The 21,728-nt window shown below is 65.7% G+C and overlaps 3 protein-coding genes across 14 annotated transcripts; all 3 read left to right on the top strand.

Annotated features, from left to right (window-relative positions):
• Positions 1 to 1,705: 1,705 nt before the first annotated feature.
• Positions 1,706 to 7,563, top strand: PIDD1 (p53-induced death domain protein 1). Of its 7 annotated transcripts, none has more exons than XM_060158118.1 (15): positions 1,706 to 1,810; positions 2,474 to 2,853; positions 3,290 to 3,703; positions 4,020 to 4,229; positions 4,315 to 4,369; positions 4,532 to 4,733; positions 4,811 to 4,936; positions 5,175 to 5,354; positions 5,433 to 5,580; positions 5,696 to 6,063; positions 6,157 to 6,280; positions 6,358 to 6,476; positions 6,555 to 6,668; positions 6,778 to 6,977; positions 7,177 to 7,563. In XM_060158118.1, the coding sequence occupies exons 2-15, from the start codon at positions 2,550 to 2,552 to the stop codon at positions 7,433 to 7,435; spliced, it is 2,823 nt and encodes a 940-aa protein (XP_060014101.1). In that variant the 5' UTR covers positions 1,706 to 1,810; positions 2,474 to 2,549; the 3' UTR covers positions 7,436 to 7,563. The 7 variants fall into 7 exon arrangements, with proteins under 7 accessions (XP_060014101.1, XP_060014104.1, XP_060014103.1 ...); XM_060158121.1 differs by having other exon boundaries at positions 1,795 to 1,810; positions 2,540 to 2,853; XM_060158120.1 differs by lacking the exon at positions 1,706 to 1,810 and adding an exon at positions 1,817 to 2,123 and having other exon boundaries at positions 2,540 to 2,853.
• Positions 7,343 to 16,144, top strand: SLC25A22 (solute carrier family 25 member 22). Of its 4 annotated transcripts, none has more exons than XM_060158125.1 (10): positions 7,343 to 7,479; positions 11,258 to 11,399; positions 11,496 to 11,621; positions 11,830 to 11,885; positions 12,673 to 12,763; positions 13,628 to 13,746; positions 13,862 to 14,036; positions 14,119 to 14,273; positions 14,366 to 14,441; positions 14,520 to 16,144. In XM_060158125.1, the coding sequence occupies exons 2-10, from the start codon at positions 11,380 to 11,382 to the stop codon at positions 14,668 to 14,670; spliced, it is 969 nt and encodes a 322-aa protein (XP_060014108.1). In that variant the 5' UTR covers positions 7,343 to 7,479; positions 11,258 to 11,379; the 3' UTR covers positions 14,671 to 16,144. The 4 variants fall into 4 exon arrangements, with proteins under 4 accessions (XP_060014108.1, XP_060014107.1, XP_060014110.1 ...); XM_060158124.1 differs by lacking the exon at positions 7,343 to 7,479 and adding an exon at positions 7,701 to 8,214; XM_060158127.1 differs by lacking the exon at positions 7,343 to 7,479 and adding an exon at positions 8,186 to 8,214 and having other exon boundaries at positions 11,263 to 11,399.
• A 411-nt stretch (positions 16,145 to 16,555) lies between these two features.
• Positions 16,556 to 19,057, top strand: CEND1 (cell cycle exit and neuronal differentiation 1). Of its 3 annotated transcripts, none has more exons than XM_060160917.1 (2): positions 16,556 to 16,608; positions 18,007 to 19,057. In XM_060160917.1, exon 2 carries the CDS (start codon positions 18,104 to 18,106, stop codon positions 18,542 to 18,544), a length of 441 nt encoding a protein of 146 aa, XP_060016900.1. In that variant the 5' UTR covers positions 16,556 to 16,608; positions 18,007 to 18,103; the 3' UTR covers positions 18,545 to 19,057. The 3 variants fall into 3 exon arrangements, with proteins under 3 accessions (XP_060016900.1, XP_060016899.1, XP_060016901.1); XM_060160916.1 differs by having other exon boundaries at positions 16,557 to 16,631; XM_060160918.1 differs by lacking the exon at positions 16,556 to 16,608 and adding an exon at positions 16,826 to 17,003.
• Positions 19,058 to 21,728: the final 2,671 nt, after the last annotated feature.

The raw sequence follows: 21,728 nt of genomic DNA, 5'->3' as shown, positions 1-21,728 counted from the left end.
ACCCCCTGCCCTGGCCTTGTCGGCTCGGGACATATCTCAGGGTCCACACGGACGTAGCACACGTAGCACACGTCACTCATTCACTCTCCGTGTCAGGAACCCTGCTGCAGGCTGGCGTCAGTCCTGAGAGGGAACAGGCCCGGTTCTGCCTCCGCAGAACTCAGGTTCTAGTGCGCGGACACGCAAAGTAAATAAACGAGGCAGTCCCAGGCTGACACTGTCACGGGGCTGAAGGATGAGAAGGAGCCGGCCCTGCGAAGATGTGGGGCGAGCATCAGCCCCCAGGGGTCAGATGCAAAGGCCCAACTAAGGTGGCCGGAGATGGGTTCAGAGGCAGCAGCCAGCCCATGCGGGCTCTGACAGCAGGGGAACCCGCGTGTTAGCGCCAAGCACTGGTTTGTTAACGCAAGCCACACGGTACCCTTATCGTATAGATGAAGTCAGACATAGAAAGGTTTTCTTGCTCGGGGTCACACAGCTGCGGTAAAGTGGGGAAACCGTTTGGGTAGGATGGGACTTTACTGCAATCACACAAGAAAGTGTTGTGATTGTTTTTATTTAAATTTTTAAATGGTAAAATAATACATAACGTAAAACTTACCATTTTAACCATGCAATTTAGGGGCACTAGGTGCATTGACATTGTTGTGCAATCATCATCCCCATTTAGCTCCAGAACTTCTCAAACTGAACTCCATACACATTAAACAATAGCTCCCCATTCCCCTCCCCCAGCCCCTGGCCCCCACCATTTTACATTCCGTTTCTATGTATTTGACTGCTCTAGAGATTTTACAGAAGTGGAGTCATACAGCATTTGTCCTTTTGTGTCTGGCTTGTTTCTTTAGAGTAATGCTCTCAAGGTTCATCCAGATTATAGCATGTGTCAGGATTTCATTTCTTTTTAAGACTGAATAATGTTCCTGTGATTGGTTTTTTGTTTGTTTGTTTTAAATTCTTCTGGCAGCTATGTGGAAACTGAAGGGGGGATAGGAACTGGGGAGAATGGAGGCCTGGTGGGAACTGCCCATCCGGGTAGGAGGGATGGCGGTAGCTGGCGAGGGTGGAGGAAAGAGGGTGCACACGGTATCATTTGGGGCAGAACAGGCAGAAGCAGATGCGTTCATGTGTCCGTTTATAGGCATCGACTGTGCGGGGTGAGGAAGCGGGAGTGGGGAAGGTTCTCTTGAGAGTCAGACCTGGTTTGAGGTCCTTGGCTTTGGCACTCACCAGCTAGTGGCCTTGGGCAACATCTGATCTCTCGGAGCTGCCTTTTCCTTCCTTGTGAGATGCGGAAAGATAGGAGGCAGCATGTGAGGAAGTCCACTACTGGGGGCATGTGCCCCACAGTGATTACCCTAAAAGGAGGGCCATTGCAGCTGGGGCCCAGGCTCTGCCGGGCTTGAGAGGAGGCCTTTGGGGCTGGGTGGGGCCATTCTCAGAGCTGTCCTCTGGCAGGAGGTGGGTGGGGCAGCAGCTTCGATCAGCACCCGATACCCCCTGCAGCCAGAGATCGCACTAGCTCATTTCAGCATGGGGCCGGGAATGCACAGCCCTAGAGCTGAGCGGGCCCAGGGCCCGAGAGAACCTCAAAGGTTGGGTTTGGTGGCGCGCAACGCGGGCCCTCCCACGGAAGGCTGGACGGCAGAGGCACGCAGGCCTACAGGAAGCTGAGTGCAGCAGGGCGGCGACCGGCGGAGGGCGGGCGGGCGGGGCGGGAGGGACACTGAGATCCCGGCCTGCGGACCCTCGCCGGACATGAGGCGAGCTTCCGATGCGGCGGGACCCGGAAACGCGCCGCCGGGAGCAGGTGACGCGCGGGCCGCGGGCGCGCCGTGGGGAGGGCGGCTCGGGGAGGGCGCGCTCTCCCGCCCGGGACCCTACCCGAGCGGTGGGGGCCGCGACTGCGCGGTGCACCGACCTCCTCCGCGGACCGAGGTGCGAGCTGGAAGTGGCGGGGAGCCCACCTCCAGGCGCCAGGAAGTGGGGTCCGGTCCTTAGGAACCCCCTCACACTCACTGCTCTGACATACGTGGGCACGATCACCCGGCCCTTGCCTGGAACACTGGCCCCACGTGGTAGATGAGAGCCGGGACCTCTGGTCAAAGCCGAGGAATGTGAAGGTTGGAGGTGGGGCTGGACCCAGAGGGGGTGGGGGGTGGAATAGGACCTGACACCTCTAGGAGTCCCTTGTCAAGTTTCCAGATTTGGGACGTGAAGCCTCACTTTTCCCCTCTCCCTCAAGCATGTCCCCAGGCCCCTCTGCACACAGAGGTCTCCCTGCCTGCTGCCTTCCCAGCCTTGGGGAGTCCTATTCCCCGGCCCCATTGCAGCGATTATCTGTCCAGCAGCCTAGGCTTTGGGCTCTGGACCAGCTGGCCTGGCTCAAGAGCTCTCCCCAGCCAGAGTCCCCCTTCCTCTGGCTAGAGGACGCCCAGCCCCCTCCTACCCGCTCCTCCCCCTGACTCTGCAGCCTCCCTGGGCCCTGCCTGAGCAGGCCTGCCTGGCGAGCTGGGACATGTCTGGCCCCCGAGGACAGCCGGTGGGCGATGGCTGCAGAGGCGGAGGGGCTGGAGCCCGAGACAGCGGCTGGAGAAGATGCTGCAGGAGATGCTACAGATGCTGTGGATGCAAGGCTGGGGGCACCCCCTCTCCTGGTTGGGAACCGGCTGAGCCTGGACCTGTACCCCAGGGGCTGCCACCGGCTGCTGCACCTGTGTGCCCAGCAGGTCCGTCAGTTGCTGGAGGTGGAGTTCCTGCAGCTGAGTGGCCACGAGGACCCTCAGCTGCTGCAGGCCACCCTGGCCCGTCTGCCCTGGAGCCTGCCACGCCTCCGCTCCCTGGTCCTCAAAGGTGAGCAGCACCTGGTCCCAGCCTCATCGCTGGCTCCTGCCTCTGCTTCTTGGTCCTGAAAGGCAAACCCCGGTCCCAGCCTCATCGCTGTTCTCTGCACAGCGCTACCCGACCCCTTTTACCCCGAGAGGAAGCTGGCTGAGCCTGGGCTCCTGGACCTGGCAGCTGCCAGTGGGGTCTCCAGCAGACCCCAGTGTGGGTATTTCTCCTGGGGTGGGTCACGGGTGGAGACTGTCAGCCGAGACGAGCCTGCGTTGTCTGTCGCTGCTCCCTTCATTTGCTGGTGACTCTCCAGTATCTGTGTCCATCTCTCGCTGTCTAAGCGGGGTTGGGGTGGAGGTCTGTGTTTCCATGCACCTATTTCCCTGGCTGGCAGGGCTGAGCTGGGACCTGGGACTCTGGCTCTGAGAGCCATGTCTGCCTTTCCCCCACCCAGGTGGGCAACATCGGGACGCTCTGGGTGCCTGCCTCCGGGGCTCCCTCGCCACGCTGCCCGCCAGCCTGAGTGGCCTAGCCCACTTGGCCCACCTGGACCTGAGCTTCAACAGCCTGGAGACATTGCCAGCCTGTGTCCCGCAGTTGTGTGGCCTGGATGCCCTCCTGCTGTCTCATAACTGCCTCTCAGAGCTGCCTGAGGCCCTGGGGGCCCTCGCCGCCCTCACCTTCCTCGCTGCCACCCACAACCGCCTGCAAACGCTGCCCGCAGCACTGGGGTCCTTGTCCAGCCTGCAGCGCCTCGATCTCTCCGAGAACCTTCTGGATGCTCTGCCCCCTGAGATTGGAGGCCTGAGCAGCCTGGCCGAGCTCAACCTCGCCTCCAACCGGCTGCAGGGCCTCCCTGCCTCCCTTGGTGAGTCGCAGCCTTGGCTCCCTGGGCCTGATGGGCCTGATGGCCCGTCGGCCACTGCCCAGCCTGCCCTGCCCCACAGCGCTCTCTCCTGCGCAGGGCCTCGCGCGCACAAGCTGCCACCTCGAGCCTTCGCCCCCCTCGCGGCCCTTGCTTGCCCCCCACTTCCCTGGCTGCTGAGGCTCCCTGTGCAGGCCGGCCCGAGCTCTCTCGTCCAGCCAAAGGGCGGAGACTGAAAGCGCGGGCGGCCTGGCCTGGCGCTGCAGGGCTGGGGTGGCCCTGTGCGGCCTCCGCGGGCCCTAAGCTGGCGCCCCTGCAGCGGGCCTGCGGTCCCTACGGCTCCTCGTTCTGCACAGCAACCTTCTGGCTTCGGTACCTGCCGGCCTGGCCCGTCTCCCGCTGCTCGCCCGGCTCGACCTGAGGGACAACCAGCTCCGGGACGTGCCCCCCGAGCTACTGAATGCCCCCTTCGTGCGCCTGCAAGGAAACCCCCTGGGTGGGCCTAGCCCCGGCCCCCACAGTCCTCCAGGTAGGCTCACTGGTGGGGACGGGGCAGACCACAGACAGGACGCAGGTGTCATCACCATCCTAACAGCCCATCTGTCCTTCCACAGGGACACCCGTGGTTCCAGAAATGCCCAGACTGTTGCTGACTTCAGATCTGGACAGGTGTGGTGTGGAGGAGGGGCCGGGCTGCAAAAGCGTCTGTCCACCCTGTCACCCTGTCCACCTGCCCGTGCCGTGGGGGTCTCCTAGAGTTGCCCAGGGCGCCAGACTCAGACATGTGGGACCCTGCTGCGTCTGACCCGATGTCCACCCTGTCTCCCTCAGCTTCGCCGTGACCCCCCTAGGCTGCTCTGTGACCCTGGCCTGCGGTGTCCGCCTGCAGTTCCCTGTGGGAGCCACTGCTACCCCTGTTACCATCCGCTATCGACTGTGGCTGCCAGAGCCCCGCCTCGTCCCTCTGGGTCCCCACGACTCTCTGCTCAGTGGTGTCCTGGAGCTGCAGCCCCACGGGGTGGCCTTCCAGAAGGTGCGGCCAGGGCGGGTCGGGGCAGGTGAGGAGGGCCCCGCCGTGGCCCTGGCACTCACAGCACCCTTGCCTGGCAGGACGTGGGCCTGTGGCTGCTCTTTGTGCCCCCCCGGGCCCGGCGTTGCCGTGAGGTGGTGGTCAGGACCCTGAGTGACAATAGCTGGAGTGACCTGGAGACCCACCTGGAGGAAGAGGCGCCCAAGGTGAGGGCTGTCCAGGCCCATCTGGGAAGGGAGCATCTCTGCCCTTGCCTAACTGTCCCCCCCCCCATGCCCGGCAAAGCCCCGACCCTGTCCCTCTGCCCCCCCCCATGCCCGGCGAGGCCCCTGACCCTGTCCCTCTGCCCCGCCCATGCCCGGCGAGGCCCCTGACCCTGTCCCTCTGCCCCCCCCATGCCCGGCGAGGCCCCTGACCCTGTCCCTCTGCCCCCCACACGCCCAGCGGCTCTGGGCTCGCTGCCAGGTGCCTCACTTCTCCTGGTTCCTCGTGGTTTCGCGCCCTGTGTCTGACGCCTGCCTGGTGCCACCAGAGGGGACATTGCTGTGCTCCTCAGGACATCCTGGGGTCAAGGTCACATTCCCCCCTGGGGCCACTGAGGAGCCCCGTCATGCCCGCATGCAGGTACGGGCAGGGTAGCTGCCACGGGTGGCGGGTGGTGCCTGGGCACAGAGGTGATCGCTCGGGTGCCCTCTGCTCCAGGTGGTGCGCGTGGGCAGCAGAGAACTGCCGGCCCTGCTGGGAGAGCCTGAGGCGGCCGCCAGCCCCCTGCTCTACCTCTCCCAGAGCGGCCCCCCAAGCTTCCTTCGGCCAGTCACCGTGCAACTGCCTCTGCCCCCCGGCGTCACAGGTGAGAGGCGGCTGTGTGGCCTCCTGGACTTGTAGCCACGGGGTGGGGGGAACAGTGCTCAGAAGGAGGGCCCCGGGCAGGGAGACCTCAGCCTGTGGCCCCCTGCCACCCACAGGCCTGAGTCTGGACCGCTCGCACCTGCACCTGCTGTACCGGGCCCCTCCCGCGGCCACCTGGGACGACATCACGGCGCAGGTGGCACTGGAGCTCACCCACCTGTATGCTCGCTTCCAGGTCACGCACTTCTCCTGGTCAGTGCCCCCTCCCTCTGCCTCTTTGGTCCCCCACCCCTGCCCCGGCCTGTGCACTCCGCTCACCCCCAGCCTTCCCAGGTACTGGCTCTGGTACACCACCAAGACCTGCGTGGGGGGCCTGGCGCGGAAGGCCTGGGAGCGGCTGCGGCTGCACCGCGTGAGCCTCATCGCGCTGCAGAGGCGCCGGGACCCCGAGCAGGTCCTGCTGCAGTGCCTGCCCCGCAACAAGGTGGGGGCGGGGGCAGAGGGCTGGGAGGGCAGGGTGGGGGCCAGGGGACCAGGTCAGGGCATTGGGCTCCCAGCCAGTGGGTCGCCCCTGCAGGTGGACAGCACCCTGCGGCGGCTGCTGGAGCGCTACCGTGGCCCGGAGCCCTCAGACACCGTGGAGATGTTTGAGGGTGAGAAATTCTTCGCTGCCTTCGAGAGGGGCATCAACGTGGATGCCGGTAGGCCCCCTGCCCCCAGAGAAGGGACCCTGGGGTCTGCCCCCACAGTCCCTGCTGAGCCCACCCCCTGCCCCCAGACCGTCCAGACTGTGTGGAGGGCAGGGTGTGCTTCGTCTTCTACTCACACCTGAAGAATCTGAAGGAGGTGTACGTGACTACAACGCTGGACCGGCGGGCTCAGGCCGTGAGGGGCCAGGTGGGCCAACGGGGTAGGGCCCCCCGGGCTGCCTGGGCCGAGGCCAGAGCACTGAAGCCCACCTCATCCCACCCACAGGTGTCCTTCTACCGAGGAGAGGTGCCGGAGGAGGTACCTGAGGAGGCGGAGGCTGCTCGGCAGAAGAGGGGTGCAGACGCCCCGTGGATGGCCACTCTGCCCCTCAAGCTGCCGGTGCGGCCTGGCGGGGGGAGCGTGTGTGAAGGGGGAAGGGGGCGGCCAGGGGTATGGGCTGGAGCCGGGGGCGGGGCCGGGGCTCACTGCCACTGCGTCCTCCCCACAGAGACTGCGGGGATCCAGGGGCCCAGGGCAGGGGGCTGGCCTCTCCCTGGCACCTCTGAACCTGGGCGACGCCGAGACTGGGTTCCTGACACAGAGCAACCTGCTAAATGTGGCCGGGCGCCTGGGCCCTGACTGGCCAGCCGTGGCCCTGCACCTGGGTTTGCCGTACCGTGAGCTGCAGCGCATCCGGCATGAGTTCCGGTGCGTTCTTTTGCGCCTCCCTTCCCGCTGCTGGCCTGCCTACTGGAGGCTGGCTGAAGTTCTGTCCAGGGGAGGTGGGGGCAGGGCAAACAGTCAGGAAAGGGAGGGTCTGGCCGCCCCTGGCCCAGGGAGGAAGGAACCCATCTTGGGAGGGTGGTCCTGGGCCGGGCCCCTCCCTCACCGTTCCCTGTCCCCCCAGGGACGACCTGGATGGGCAGATCCGCCATATGCTCTTCTCCTGGGCTGAGCGCCAGGCCGGGCAGCCAGGGGCTGTGGGGCTCCTCGTGGAGGCCCTGGAGCAGAGTGACCGGCGGGACGTGGCCGAAGAGGTGCGAGCTGTCTTGGAGCTTGGCCGCCGCAAGTACCAGGAGGGCATCCAGCGCACAAGCCTGGCCCCCGGGGACCTCGGCCCACCTGGCTCTTCAGCATCACGATCCCCCGAGCCTGCCCAGACCTAGAACCTACCGACTTTGGGCTGGTCCCTGACATCCTCTGGCCAATGGTTAGATGCTCCCACTTTCAAACTTGCCCTGGGTATGGGGCCAGTGACCCTCTCCTCCTTGTGTAACAAACGTGCACCATCCTGGCTGCTGTCTCAGAGCTCAGTTTATTTGCTGGGTGGAGAGACAGGTGGAAGGCACGGGGAGGCCAGATCAGAGGCCTGGCGCCTGCTGTGAGGGGGCCTGTGCACAGGCTTCCCCACAGCCCTCGCTCCTGCCTGTCTCCGGCCCAGCGCCTCCTCTTGGTCCTGATCTCTGGGAGACAGGGGCCCCCAGCTACAAAGTAAGGGCCGCAGCCCCGATGGATACAAAGTCACCCTGTGCGGGATTGCACATCTGCCCTTTGGTGGCGGTGAGGGGCGGGGGCTTGGCCAGTTCAGTCCCCTCCCAGCACCGCTCCTCCCCTAGGACACCTCGTCCCAGCGCACCTCGCCATCCGCTGGCCCGACGGGAGTAGTCCCTGGTCACTGGCCCATGCACGGGCGCGAGGCCGGACACGCAGGGAAGACCCTTGGGGACCTAGGGTGAGGGCTTGGCGCTGGGCTGTGGCCCACCGGGCGCAGTGGCCGCGGCGGCCAGGAGAGGGAGCCGGAGGCCGCGAGCGGGCCGAGGACCGGGGGCGGAGCGCGCGCGGCGCCGAGCGGACGCGCCCCCGCGCTTAGGTGAAGCCGGGCGCGCGGCGCGGCGGGGAGGCGAGAGCGGCGGCGGCGGCGGCGGCGGCGGCGGCAGAGCGCGCGGTGAGTGCCCGCGGGGCGGCTCCCATCCGCGGCGCCCACCCGAGTGTAGCCCGGCTGCGGGGGCGAGGGGCACCACGACGGCTGTGGGAGGTGACATCTGCCCGGACGAGGCGGCTCCTGCGGGGCCCGCGCCGGCGGATGCTGCGACCCGCTGCCGCTGGAGTGTGGGAGGCCGTGCTCGGCCCCGGGCGGTGCCGGGCGCGCTCCCCGCGCACACGTGTCCCCGCGGGGTAGGAGACGGGGGCCGGTGACCAAGGAACAGAAGCCCGGCCGTAGGGGGGACACACGTGGGGCCCTGCTGGACGTATGGGGACACGTGCTTGGCTGGAGTCGCCATCGCCTGGAGGGGGACAGCGTGGCGGTCCGGGCCCCGTCCGGACCCCCTCCAGCGAGACGGGGAGTTGAGCCAGCCTCCAAGCGGAGCCCTGAACTCCCACCCCGCGCCGCCTTTGTCACCGGCTTGGCGCCCCTCCAGACGGCTGGACAGAAAGCACCTCCCCGGGGGGGAAGGCGCTGGGGAAGATTGAATGGGGAGCAAATGGCCAGTCGCAGACTCTGAGCCTCACCCCCATTGCCTTTTTTGGGGGTGGGGGAGCTCAGCGGCTTCATTTGTGGGAGATTTTACCTCTGGAGGGCCTGGAAGCAGCAGCATCGTCCTGTGGGTGGTCCCTGTGAGCTGCGGTGTCCACAGCCTTGCCTGCAATCCCAGTTTACCAGGCTGCGGGGAACCGGAGGGGGTACAGGGAGGGCTGACAGCCCTGGGGCCTCAGTCCTGGCTGGGGCTGCCAGGTTTCTATGGCAACATGGGGGCGCAAGGGGAGGGCCCTCCAAGCTGTCTCATGAGCAGGGTGTGAGAACACTGAGTGAGGACAGAAAAAGGAGCATTCAGGGTCCGGAGGACCCCTTGCCAGTCGTCTCCCGGCAGAGCCCACTGCCCCCACTGTTCTCAGTTCTGCAACCGTCTTCCGCATTCCAGCTGGCAGAGTGTGATGTGGGACCCCAGGGCTGCCTGTCTTCCTGGGACAGCTGCTCCCCTCCCCACCTTGGATAGTCTGTCTGACTTCCGGGGCCCCCATCACCCAGATGTCCCTTACCCTAGATGGGAGGCAGGGCTCACTCAGTCCCCATAGGGCGGGATGTGGACCTTGCCCCCAAGGGTCTGGGACTGCGGAGAGAGACGGCTGTGGCCAGTCTATACCTGGAGGGTGGGGGAGGGTGGGGGTGGGAAGAGAGGGTCAGGTTGAAGTGCAGAGGTCAGACTCCTCTCTGCAGGCTGGGGCATGGAGAAGCAGGTCCTGGCACTGAGGCCCTGGGCGAGTGGGGGGGGTGCAGCTTGGCTGGGCAGAGGGCTCTGGGAGTGCTGGTTCCCATGCCCTCTGGACCTGCCAGGTGAACAGGCCCATGGGTGGCAACCAGTAGGCTCTGAGGCCCAGCCACCCCCTCCCTGGCCTTTCCAGCAGACAAGCATGTCTTTCTCTGCTCCAGCGTGAGTTTTCCCTGAAGTTCACCTTCCCCAAAAAGACCCACAAGTCCCACAGGCACGAGTGGACACAGACCCATCTCCACCCCATGGCATCAGATCCCCCATGCCTGGGCACAGAGAGAGCCCTAACCTTGGGGTCCCGGGGCCCTAGGCAGATCCAGCCTGCAGGCTGCAGACTGAAACCCATAGGGCAGCTGGGGGCACGGTGGTCAGGGGCTGGGGTCCCTGGGAACCGGTTGCGTGGCTTGGCTGGGTCAGCCCGAGTCTGACCCACTGCCCCACGGGCTGGCGGGGGCTTCGAGGCCAGTCCCAGCCTCCCAGAAGCTGTCACACCCCCTTCTGGTCCCTTCTCCCACAGGGGCAGGGAGCCTCATCCCGCCCAAAGTGAAAGAGAAAGTCACCACCCCCCTCAGGCCCGCCCCGCCCCGCCCCGCCCCACAGCCAATCCCCGCAGCCGGCACCGCCCTCGGCCACTGGATCTCCTCCGCCCGCCCGCGGGCTGTAGTCGCGGAGGAGGAGCCGGTCCGGTGCACCTTGGGGTGAGCGGGACCGCGGTGGGGGGCGGAGGGGCTGATGAGGAGGCAGGGGACATCCCGGCCCAGGAAAGCTGGGTGAAGGTCACCAGTTCTCGGGGGGGCGACAGGTGTGAGCCAGCCGTGTGACCCTGGGTGGCAGCGCTTCGGGTGGGAGCCTGTGACAGCTGGCCTCTGAGGGGGCCACAGTGGGGGGGAGGACCCCACAGCCCAGTTTTCATGGCTGTGCCCCTGCATAGGAGGCCCCCGAGGCTGGCTCTGGCTCCCCAACCCTGCCCCTAGAGAGAGGGGCCTCTTGTCTCTGCACCCCTGGAGTAGCTGGGGGACTGGCCCCAGGGAGCCTCGGAAGGTCAGCCATCCCCCTCCCAGAGGTCCTGGTCGCTGGGTTCCTCCGTGTGTGTGGGTGTGTTGGGTGTGAGTCTGGGGGTGAAGTTCCTGGGAGGGTGGGCACAGGGCTGGCTGTGGCTGTGCTGGCCCTTCTCCGGTCACCAGGGGAGCGGATGGTCTGGGGGTCCAGCGTGGAGTTGCCACGGGAGTGGGGGCATCTACCGGGCAGCTGTGAGCTGAGCCCTAGAGTGGACCCTGGGGCACTCTCACCCCCCTCCTGAAGAGGGCAGGTGCCCGCTGCCTCTGCTCAAGGATGGGGGCCGTCACAGCCCAGTCTAGGGGCGCCCTGCCCGGCGTGTTGGCCCCGTCCCCTGCTGCTGCCTCCTCAGCGGCGCCTGGCCCTTTAAAGGGCTCCGCGCACGTGAGCGAGCGAGCGAGGCCAGCTGGGAGCACGCAGCCGGTGGGGGCGCCTTGAGGGGAAGCCGGGTGGCCCAGGGATGGGGCCAAGGGGCAACGGTTCGCCGCACACTGCGCGCCCAGGACGTGCGGAGGGCCCCAGCCTGGGAGGGGGCGCTGGGGCGAGGGCTCGGTGCCCCTTCAGGAGACCTGGGAGGGAGGCTGGGGGGGCTTGCTCCTCTGGGGTGCCTCTGAGCCGTGGTTCTGCCCACCCCCGCTGATCCCAGTTCCCTCTTTCTTCTAGGACAGAAGTGTTGGTTTTCAAGCTCCCCTGGAAGTAGAGGACCGCCCCTCCCCCTCCTCCAGCACCACCTCCGCTGTCTGGCATCCACCTCTGCGGCTCCTACCTGAGTGCTCCCGAGTTAAATGGCCGATAAGCAGATCAGGTCAGAACCCCACCCAGCCTCACCCCACCCCTGTCCTCCCCTCCCCGCCGACCTATGGCCCAGGAGGTCGTCCTGACACTCCCTCCGCCCACACAGTCTGCCAGCCAAGCTCATCAATGGCGGCATCGCTGGGCTGATCGGGGTCACCTGCGTGTTCCCCATCGACCTGGCCAAGACGAGGCTGCAGAACCAGCAGAATGGCCAGCGCCTGTACACCAGCATGTGAGCCTGCGGGGGGGCGGGTAGCAGGCGTGGAGCCATGGGTGTGGGGCAGACTTCTGCGCTCGGCGCCTGTATCCCCCCATCCCGTTAAACCAAAGGGGAAACTGAGGGGGGCAGGCTGGGGGAGCGCCTCCCTGGGTCAGGGCTGGGGCCGTTGCTGGATGCCAGACTGATCCCCTGCTCGCTCCCCCCCCACCCCGGGCTGTAGGTCTGACTGCCTCATCAAGACCATCCGCTCAGAGGGCTACTTCGGGATGTACCGCGGTGAGGCTGGGACGGGGCAGGCCTGGGTAGCACCCTCCTGCAGCCCCAGAGGGGTCCTACCTTGGCGGCGGGGAGGCAGGTGGGAAGCCAGGGCAGGGCGGCGTACCTGTGCCGGGTGTGATGGTGTGGACCTGTCCCGTGGGGGCTGCTGCACTTGCACCGGGGGTCATCAGCCGGGCCCTGGGTGCTGGGGGGACGGGGGGTGGGATCTCTGGGGCACGGCAGTTCTCAGCCCCGTCCCCCACTCACTACCAGTGCACAGCATGACAGGACACTGTCTCTACCACAGTGGCCGCAGCCCCCTCCCCTGCCTCCCGGGACGGGTGGGACCCTGTCTGTGCCAGGAGATTGGGAGGGATGGGGTCGTTACTGCAAAGCAGCTTAGGAGACAATCTCCAAGCCTGGATTTGCCCAGATGCTGTGCAGCCCTGAGTCCTCGCCGCTGAGAGGGGCTCGCCACTGCCTCCCCAGCTCTGACCCGCGCCAGGCCGGACGTGGCCTTACCCAGAACCCCAACGCGAGCACGTCTGTAGCCCAGGGGAGGTGTCCCTCAGGGAGGCCGCCCACTGGACTGGGAGGGTTACGGGGGAGGCTGAGCAGAAAGCCCGGAGAAGGCACTGCCTGGCCCGCCGGTCCCGCCCCTGCCAGGCACAGATGTGGGCGAGAGGGCAGGACGCAGCCCAGGAGTGACGGGGGGCGGGCTTTGTCAACTGGGAGGCGAGTGCTAGTGGAGAGCCTCCCCAGCCCAGGCCACTGACCTGTCTGTGCTCCCCCGTGTACCAAACAGGAGCCGCAGTGAACCTGACCCTCGTCACCCCTGAGAAGGCCATCAAGTTGGCAGCCAATGACTTCTTCCGATACCAGCTCTCCAAGGACGGGTGAGGGGCTCGGCCGGCTGCTGGGGGCCAGGGTCGTGAGGGGGAGGGGTCTGTGCTTCCAGACAAAGGACGAAGGCTCTGTCCTCCTGGGGGCCCCTCACCCTGACCTTGCAGGGCCCCCTCCTCGAGGCTCCTTCCCCTCCCTCTCCTCCCCCTCCTCCTCCTCCCCCTCATCCCCCTCCCCCTCCTCCCTCTCCTCCCTCTCCTCCCCCTCCTTCTCCTTCCCCTCCCCTCCTCCTCCTCCCCCTCCTCCTCCTCCTCCTCCCCCTCCTCCCCTCCTCCTCCCCTCCTCCTCTCCTCCTCCTCCCCCTCCTCCCTCTCCTCTCCTCCCCCTCCTCCTCCTTTCCCTCCTCCCCTCCCCTCCCCCTCCTCCCCTCCCCTCCCCCTCCTCCCCTCCCCTCCCCCTCCTCCCCCTCCTCCTCCTCCTCCTCCTCCTCCTCCTCCTCCTCTGTCCCCAGATGCTGAGTCAGTGGTGCCCAGGCCCCAGGGGTCCTTGGCCCCCAGCCACTGCCTGCTGCCCCTTGTAGGTTGGGATCTGGGGGGCACTGACCAGTTTTCCCCATCACCCAAGGGTGGGGCTGAAAGGCCAGTAGTCCCTTGGAGCACTTGAACCGCCCCCCCCACTGCATTTCTCTTTGCTCAACAACGGCCCCTTGGCCCTTCCCTGGCCCTGCCAGGAGCCATCTGTCAATTGGGCTCAGCGCCTGTTGCTGGAGAGCCTGCAGGGTGTCTGAGGCTGCGGAGGTCTGTACCCCACAGGGCTGCCTCCGCCTCCACCCCTCCCATGCCCCCTCACTCCTGGGCGCACTGGGAGGCCCCCGGGGCCTCTGACTCTTCCTTGCAGCCCCACCTTCTTTGCTACAGGCAGAAGCTGACCCTGTTCAAGGAGATGCTGGCGGGCTGCGGGGCCGGCACCTGCCAGGTGATCGTGACCACCCCCATGGAGATGCTGAAGATCCAGCTCCAGGACGCGGGCCGCATTGGTGAGGACGGGGCGGCAGGGCAGCTGGGCGGGGGAACTAGCCAGGCCCCTGCCCTGCCGCCACCGCGTGCCTTGCGCCGAGAGGGAGACCAGCAGGCCGGCCCCTTTCTCCCCAGCCGCCCAGAGGAAGACCCTATCTGGCCAGGCCCAGCTTTCTGGCCGGGGGGGTGCCCAGCCCCCCGTGGAGCCTCCAGCTGCACCCCGGCCCACAGCCACTCAGCTGACCCGGGACCTGCTGCGGAGCCGCGGCATCGCCGGTCTCTACAAGGGACTGGGGGCCACGCTGCTCAGGTAGGGGGGCAGGGAGGGTTGGGGGCGGCCCGCCCACCTGTCCCCCACCTCCCAGCCAGTCACCACCGCCCTCCTTCCGCAGGGATGTCCCCTTCTCCATCGTCTACTTCCCCCTCTTTGCCAACCTGAACCAGCTGGGCCAACCGGCATCTGGGGAGAAGTCTCCTTTCTACGTGTCCTTCCTGGCCGGCTGCGTGGCTGGGAGCGCGGCTGCCGTGGCTGTCAACCCCTGTGATGGTCAGTGCCCAGGCCTGGGCCCGGGTTGGGGACGGGGCTGAGGAGTGGGGTCGGCGGTAAGGGGCCCACACTGACCCGCACGCTCCCTGCAGTGGTGAAGACCCGGCTCCAGACGCTCCAGCGCGGCGTCAACGAGGACACCTACTCGGGGTTCCTGGACTGCGCCAGGTGGGTGAGCCCCCGGGGGGTGTGGGGCAGGGGTAGGGCGGCCCCAGCCCTGCAGCTCTGACCTCCCTCCCCCGACAGGAAGATCTTGCGGAACGAGGGGCCCACAGCCTTCCTGAAGGGTGCTTACTGCCGCGCCCTGGTCATCGCCCCGCTGTTCGGCATTGCTCAGGTGGTCTACTTCCTGGGCATCGCCGAGACCCTGCTGGGGCTGCCGCGAGTCCAGCCCTGAGCCCGGCAGCCACCCCACGCCCTCCAGCTGAGCGGGACCAGAGTGGGGCCAGAGCCAGGCAACGCACCCGGATGATGCGAGAGTCTCTCCCCACATGGACGTGGGGGTGGGGGGAGAGGAAGGGGTGCAGGGTCCACACGGTGTGCACACGTGGGCCTGGTGGGGTTCTGCCTGCACGACCGCTGGGATCAATGTCTTATGTAGAGAACTCAGAAATCTTTACATTCCTGGAGCCAGCCCTGCCCACCTTGGCCCCCCCCGAACACCCCCAGGGACAGAGCTGGTCTCTGGACTGGGGGCCCCCAGGCCTGGGCTGGGCAAGCTGGACCCTCCCTTCCAGTCTACCAGCTCCCGTCCCCGAGGCTTGGCCCCTAGTCCACAGAGGGGACCCTGCACAAACCTATTTATTAACTTGCTGAGCACAAGTGGCTTTGTCCATCCCTCCGTCTGTCCGTCCAGCCTCCCCTGCTGCTGTTCTCGCCTTGGCCAGCCTTGCGGGAGGATTGGGCTCTCCTGCCCCCCATATTGAGCCAGGAATCCTAGGCTGGGGGTCACCCTGCGTTCTGACTCCCAGGACAGGTTCCCCGCCCCCACCGTGGGACCCAGCCTCCTTCCTGGTAGGCCCCTCGGCCTCCAGCCCAGGCTGGGGACCCAGAGCGTGTGAAGTCGGGGCGCATGTACGAATGTTGTGGGGAGTAGCTGGTGGCAGCCCTTTGCTGGCCTGGCCCCTCAGGGATGGGGCTGCCGGGGAGACTGCTGCCTTTCCCCACATGGCCAGGCGCGTGCGCGTGCGTGTGCGTGTGTGCGCGTGCGTGCGCGCACATGTGCTGTGTGTGCCCTAGACTCCCCACTGCCCCCATCCAGAAATTCATTTCTCCGGCCTGCCCCCTCCTGCTGCACCTTTAGTAGACCCCTCTTCTAAGACCACCACCCTGGTGCAGGATTGGCCATAGGGGAGGGCAGGCACGAGGACCAGTCTGGAGCCTGGGAGTGTGTTCTCCTCTTGCAGGGGTGCCAGGAGCTGCCCCTCCAGTCTTCCCAGTGCCCACACTGCTCTCTGGGCCTCTGCATACGGCCCCCCCAACAATTAGTAAAGCTCCGCCCTCCCAGCGCCCCCCCCCCCCCCCGCCCACTGATATTGTGAATTGAGGCAGAGGCTCACCCTGCCCTGCCCTGTCCCCAGCCACGTGATCGTGTTGGTGATTGGTCTGACGTGCCGGTGCTGTGTTCCCCCACCCCCCGGGCCCCCTCCCTGGAGGCCCCTCCCAGTGACACTACCTGGGGCTCAGGCCTGGGCCCCGCAGTTTGCGGTTGCTCCTGGGAGCTGCCCTCTCCAGTCACATCTGTACCTTGGAAGCTGCTGCTGCTGCTGCTTACAGAATTATATATTTTTTCTTTCGAATTCAAGAGTTTTAAGAAGTTGTAACTTTTTGTGTCTTGTCATGTAAGAAGATAAATAAATATTCTAAGTAGATGCCTCTTCTCTGAGACTCTGGTAGGGGTGACGAGGGGAAGGGCGCCCTCCTCTTCTGGTAACTGGCTCCCCTCACCTGGCAGTCCTGGGTCCGTCTGCCCACCCACTGACGGGCACACTGGCTGGAGGGGGTCCTGGGCGGAGTGGCCTCCTGACTCCCTCACAGTCTGGGATGGGGTTGCCAGCCTCAGCCCCTCACCTCCCTGACTCTAAGCTGCCCTTGGGATCAAAAGCGGAGCTGGGTTTGGGGGCCCCAGAGGTCTCAGCCAGCTCGGGGCGCTGTGGTGGCCGAGAGCAGGTGGGCGGGGCCAGCGCTGATGCGGTCCCGCCCCCCTTCCTGCGCCGGAAGCAGTGCATTGTGGGAAACTCCCAGTCCTTCCTCCGCAGCCGCCGCCTGCCGCCCGCCGCCCGCCGCCCGCCGCCCGCCGTCCGCTGTGGTCCCGCGGAGAGCGCGCTGCGCCGAGGTGGGAGCGCCGGGAGCAGCAGCGTAAGGCGGCGGCGACTCCGCGGCCTGGGGTCTGGGGTGGGGTGGGGGCGTTGGGCCCCGCAGGAAGAAGCATCGGTTCTCCGCTATGAAGGTCACCGGGGGCCCTCCGGGGCCCTTGCTCTCTTGGGCACAGCGGCCTGCAGGGGGAGGGGTAGCCGGGTGACGTTAGTATGAGCCAGAAATAACCAAGGGTCTGGGGGAGGTGGAGAGTGGACCCCCTGCCCTTTGCAAACTTGATGCCCAGCAGCTGGGTGCCCCTCCAGAGTGGCAGGGGTGAGGGGCTGCTGGGGTTCCCCGGGAAGTAGGACAGCAGCTGGGCCTCTCATCAGGACACCCACATCACGCCGTGACCTTCAGGCGACCTTCACTGTGGTTAGTGTGCATTGCCAGGGTGGGGACCTGGGGCTGCCACCCCCCACGCAGGCTCCCTCTCCCTGAGGGTTGAGGTGGGAGTTCTCAACCTCCTGGAGAAGCGGCGGACCGCCGGTGTCCGGGTGTCCAGGGAGGGAAGACTCAGGTCCAGAGTGACGAGGCCCCCAGTTCCCCTGCCCTCCCCAAACATTGAGGATCTGGGCCAGGCCTTCCCTACAGCCCAGAGCCCCCATCCTCTGCCTGGCCCAGATTCGGGGGTGCTGAGGCTGATGACAGGGCGCCTGCCGACCCCAGACTCACACCAGGGATTCCCTCCACTCCCAGAGGCAGGCGTGGCCTCAGGGTCACGGAGGACTCCCTGCTCTTAGGCCGGAGCAGGCAAGGCCGGTCATGGGGGTGGGTGCCCGGCGCTGGGGGGAGTAGATGGCTGGCTGGGAGGCACAGGCCTGTCACTGCCACCCTGCCTTCTCCAGCCTTCTGAGAAGACACCCTGGTTTTGTCACATCCAGGTCCTGGCGGCCTGGGGCCCATTCCTACCCCACCAAGGCGCAAGAGCCCAGACTCTGGGCTCCCACCCTGCCCTGCCTCCGCCCCAGCCCACCCAGCCCTGAGAAGGGTAGGCAGTCAGTTCTGCCCAGGCCCACGGGGCTGCTGTCCACCTCCTGTGATCGCACACCCTTCTCAGGGCTGGGTGGGCTCTCTTTCCCACCCTGGGTCAGCGTGATGGACACGGCACACATGTGGGCAAGACTGTGTCACAGATGAGGAAACTGAAGCCTCTGGCTGGTCTCATCCCGACACCCCAGCCCAGAGGGGGCCCACAGCCCCTGCTTGTGTGCTTGGAGGGGCTTTTCAGAAGGTGGGTGAAGCCGGACGGAGGCTGAGCCCTGGAAGAAGAGGGTCCAGAGAACTGAGCAGGGTCTCTATAGGGACAAGGAGCTGGGAGCTGGACAGGACGCCAAGTCTCTTGTCCCAGCCTCGTTGGGTCTCCCCCACCCCCCAGGCTCATAGGATGCCCAGAGGTGAGCTGTCCTGAGCTGCTGCGGTCTAGACACCTGCCTGTCCACGCACGCCCCGTGCAGCCCGCCAGCACACCCACCATGGAGTCCAGAGGGAAGTCGACCAGCAGCCCCAAGGCCGACACCAAGGCTGCTGCTGAGGCCCGAGCGCCCACCGCCGCGGACGGGAAAGCCCCCTCGGCTAAGCCAGGGAAGAAGGAGGCCCAAGTGGAGAAGCAGGAGCCTCCAGCGGCCCCCACCCTGCCGCCTGCCAAGAAGACCCCGGCCAAGGCAGACCCTGCCCTCCTCAACAACCACAGCAACCTGAAGCCGACCCCCGCAGCCCCCAGCAGCCCCAATGCAGCGCCCGAGCCCAAGGGCCCTGGGGATGGGGCTGAGGAGGGCGAGGCCCCCGACGGGGGCCCAGGGGGCCAAGGCCCCTGCCCTTTCGAGAACTTGACCCCCCTGTTTGTGGCTGGGGGCGTGGCTGTAGCAGCGGCAGCCCTGATTCTCGGTGTGGCCTTCCTGGTCCGAAAAAAATGATGGCTGGTGCCCAGGCGGGGGCACAGCCACTTCCTGTACAGACCTCGGGAATCCAGTGCATGCCAAGTTCACGCACAGCTATCTATACATACGTAATACATGTACTTGTGTACCCCCCATATACACGCAGAGGAAGAGAGAGAGGGACAGGCCCCCTGCCAGCAGTGGAAACCAAGCCCCCTCGGTCGGTCAGTCCCCAGCACTTTCCCCTCTGAACCTGGGGGCAGAAGGAGCCCTGGCTCTGTGGGTTACAGAGCAGCACGGTTGGAGCCCTGACGGTGGCGGCTTAGGCTGGACCAGGGCGCCTGAGGGCGGAGGAAGGAGTGGGCTGAGTGTGGCCCGTCTGCCCAAGCGTGGCAGCCTGTCCCAGGGGCCCCAGTGGTTCTGCGGGCTTCCTGGCAGCAACTGCCCAATGAGCCCCCAGGGTGGGTGCCCCCAGGGCTGGGCAGGGGTCTGGGATGGGCTCTGACCTGGGTGCAGCCCGCGTGGGGACATTAAAGGGTGTGGCTGTCTCACTCTCCCCATTTCTGCTCTTTGCTTGCAACTTGGGGTGGGGCGTTCATCTGGGTGGGCTGACTCCGGGGGGCTGGCCTCAGGCGGGCGGCCACACGGGCGGAGTTTCCGAGCCACTTGCCCGGTCACCTGAGCCCTGGCTGGGTGGACAGACAGCCCGAAGGCTGGTGTCGGGAGGGGGCTCCCCAAGTTGGCCTTCTAGCTGGGCCCCACATTTCCCGCCCTGACCCCCATCCCGCCGTGCGGCAGTTGTCCTGCGGGCAGCTGAGAGCTTGGCAGGGAGGCGGCTGTGCCGGCCTAGCCCCCCACAGACGGTGCCTCCTGCCTCACCCAGCGTCCTCGGGCTCTAGCAAGCGTATACATGCAATAACACAGGTAGAGTAGAACCGCTTGGCGGGTGCCCGTCACCCACGTCCGCTGCCTCATTGTGCCCGCAGGGAGACCATGCGTTGCTGGGCCCACGGCACGGTGGCAGTGGGCACTGTGGGAGCCCGATGTGCCCTTGCCTGGCCAGCTGGCCACTGGAACCCCAGGCCTGAGTGGAGGCCGAGTCTGAAATAAACTCTAATTATCTAAAGGCTGGGCTGGCGTCCTCACCTGCACGCGGCCGGGACAGGCTGGGGCTGCCTGTCTGGGTGTGTGGGGTGTCATGTATCCACACCGAGGGCCTTCCAGGGAGGGACAGGGACCCCCAGGTGCCCCTCACCAGCCCTTCCTGCCACCTCCGTGCCCTTGATCCTGGTGAGCTCTACCCACAGCCCCGCCCAGGGCCTGGCCCCTCCCAGACAGCCACAGCCAGGCCTTCCTGCAGGCCCTGGCGCTAGATGGACCCCAGGGGCTGCAGGCCCACCCCCAGGCCCAGGCTGCCGGCCGCAGCATGGGGTCGAGCTGTCCTGGGGCCACGTTGGGGGGAATGGGGACCTTGGCCCTCAGTCGTCCTCTCCAGCTGGGGGCGCTTTCTCGACCCCTCTCTGCAGTGAGCTCACCACTCCAGGGGGTGGGGAGGTTGCTGCAGGGAGGGGGGTCCCTCCTCTCATCACCTTCCACCCGCAGCTCGCTGCCCACCCTGGCCAGGTGTGCAACTGGGGGAGTCACGCGGGCGTGGGCTCGTGGGGAGGAAGGCCCCCTGGGCTCCAGGAGTGCTCTGCGGGCCTTGTCGCCCTGGCCCGGACTTCCTCCAGCTGGCTGGGGCACGTCTCTCCCTTCTTTTCCAGGTACTCATCCCCCATTGGTGCACCCATACCTCAGGCCCAGACAGGTCCAGAGCCCTTCCTTGGAGTGAACACACTCCAAACAGACCTGACACCCTTGCCCTCAGCCATCTGGCCTGAGCTTGGCCACAGAGAGCAGGCGGACGGTGCCCACACCCGCAGCCTCCAGCCCGCCGGCCCCACAGGCGCCGGGGCTGCCACTTGCCTACCTTCTCCAGCCAGCCAGCCCCCTCTCCCCTTCTCTGTGTTCTGCTTGCACCTAAAATGCAAACAAACGAAAATCCTTCTGCCATTTTAGGGGACTTGGGGCGGGACGGAGGTGCCTGTGAAGGTGAGATCTGTCACCTTCAGCTGGACACCCAGGGCTCGGTCCTCCCGATGCGGTGATGTTCTCCCCGTGTTGCTGCCTCATTTTACTTCTCCATTCTCTGTTTGTTTGTTTTTTGCGGTACGCGGGCCTCTCACTGTTGTGGCCTCTCCCCCTGCGGAGCACAGGCTCCGGACGCGCAGGCTCAGCGGCCATGGCTCACGGGCCCAGCCGCTCCGCGGCATGTGGGATCCTCCCGGACCGGGGCACGAACCCGTGTCCCCTGCATCGGCAGGCGGACTCTCAACCACTGCACCATCAGGGAAGCCCCCTCGATTCTCTATTAAAGGATATTTAGATTGTTTCAGAATTTTTGCAACTTTAGACAAAGCAGTAATGGAAATCCTTGTCCTGCCCCCGTGCCCTGTGTCTCTGGGCATCCTGTGTGCACATCTGACCTTTATTTTATTGTGGTAAAATGTACATTATATAAAATTTACCATTTTATCTTAAACTTTTCGGTGCACAGGACTTCAGCATTAATCACATCCACACTGCTGTGCTAGCATCACACCATCTGCCTCCGGAAATCATTCATCGTCCCAAACTGACAGTCTGCCCCCATTAAACACTCACTCCTCATTCCCTCCCCCACCCCACCCCCCCGCCCTCACCATCTACTTTCTGTCTCTGTGAATGACGACTCTGGGGACGTCATGTGAGTGGAATCAGACAGGATTTGTCCTTCTGTGTCTGGCTTATTCACTGAGCATAATGTCCCCAAGCTTCATCCATGTTGTAGCCTGTGTCAGGATCTCCTTCCTTTTAAGGCTGACTATCCCATTATATGCATGGACCACCTTTTGTGTGTCCGTCATTCGCTGATGGGCACTGGGCTGCCTCTTCCTGTAAGGCTGCTGTGAACACGGGTGTGTGCACACCTGAGGCCCTCCCTGCGGTTCTCCTGGGATTCACCCAGAGGTAGGCCACACTGTGTATGCACCTTAAACTCGGCTGCCCTGTCTCGTGCCCATGGGTCGGCCACGAGAGCAGAGCTCCCCTCCCTTGGTGACACAGGAGCAGGTGAAGCACTCAAGGTTTTAAAGCCCATCTGGGGACTTCCCTGGTGGCGCAGTGGTTAAGTATCTGCCTG

This window comes from Lagenorhynchus albirostris, chromosome 9 (assembly GCF_949774975.1).
Source record: "Lagenorhynchus albirostris chromosome 9, mLagAlb1.1, whole genome shotgun sequence".
Taxonomy (NCBI): Eukaryota; Metazoa; Chordata; class Mammalia; order Artiodactyla; family Delphinidae; genus Lagenorhynchus; species Lagenorhynchus albirostris.
This window is presented reverse-complemented; position numbering and strand designations above follow the sequence as displayed.

Bases quoted from the DNA above. Each gene is read 5' to 3' on its own strand.
- PIDD1 (XM_060158118.1), top strand. From the start codon at position 2,550: ATGGCTGCAGAGGCGGAGGGGCTGGAGCCCGAGACAGCGGCTGGAGAA. The intron at 3,704-4,019 runs GTGAGTCGCAGC...GCGCCCCTGCAG, and splicing joins GGGCCTCCCTGCCTCCCTTG to CGGGCCTGCGGTCCCTACGG. The intron at 5,355-5,432 runs GTACGGGCAGGG...CCTCTGCTCCAG, and splicing joins CCCGTCATGCCCGCATGCAG to GTGGTGCGCGTGGGCAGCAG.
- SLC25A22 (XM_060158125.1), top strand. From the start codon at position 11,380: ATGGCCGATAAGCAGATCAG. The intron at 11,622-11,829 runs GTGAGCCTGCGG...CCCGGGCTGTAG, and splicing joins CAGCGCCTGTACACCAGCAT to GTCTGACTGCCTCATCAAGA. The intron at 14,037-14,118 runs GTAGGGGGGCAG...CTCCTTCCGCAG, and splicing joins CTGGGGGCCACGCTGCTCAG to GGATGTCCCCTTCTCCATCG.
- CEND1 (XM_060160917.1), top strand. From the start codon at position 18,104: ATGGAGTCCAGAGGGAAGTCGACCAGCAGCCCCAAGGCCGACACCAAG.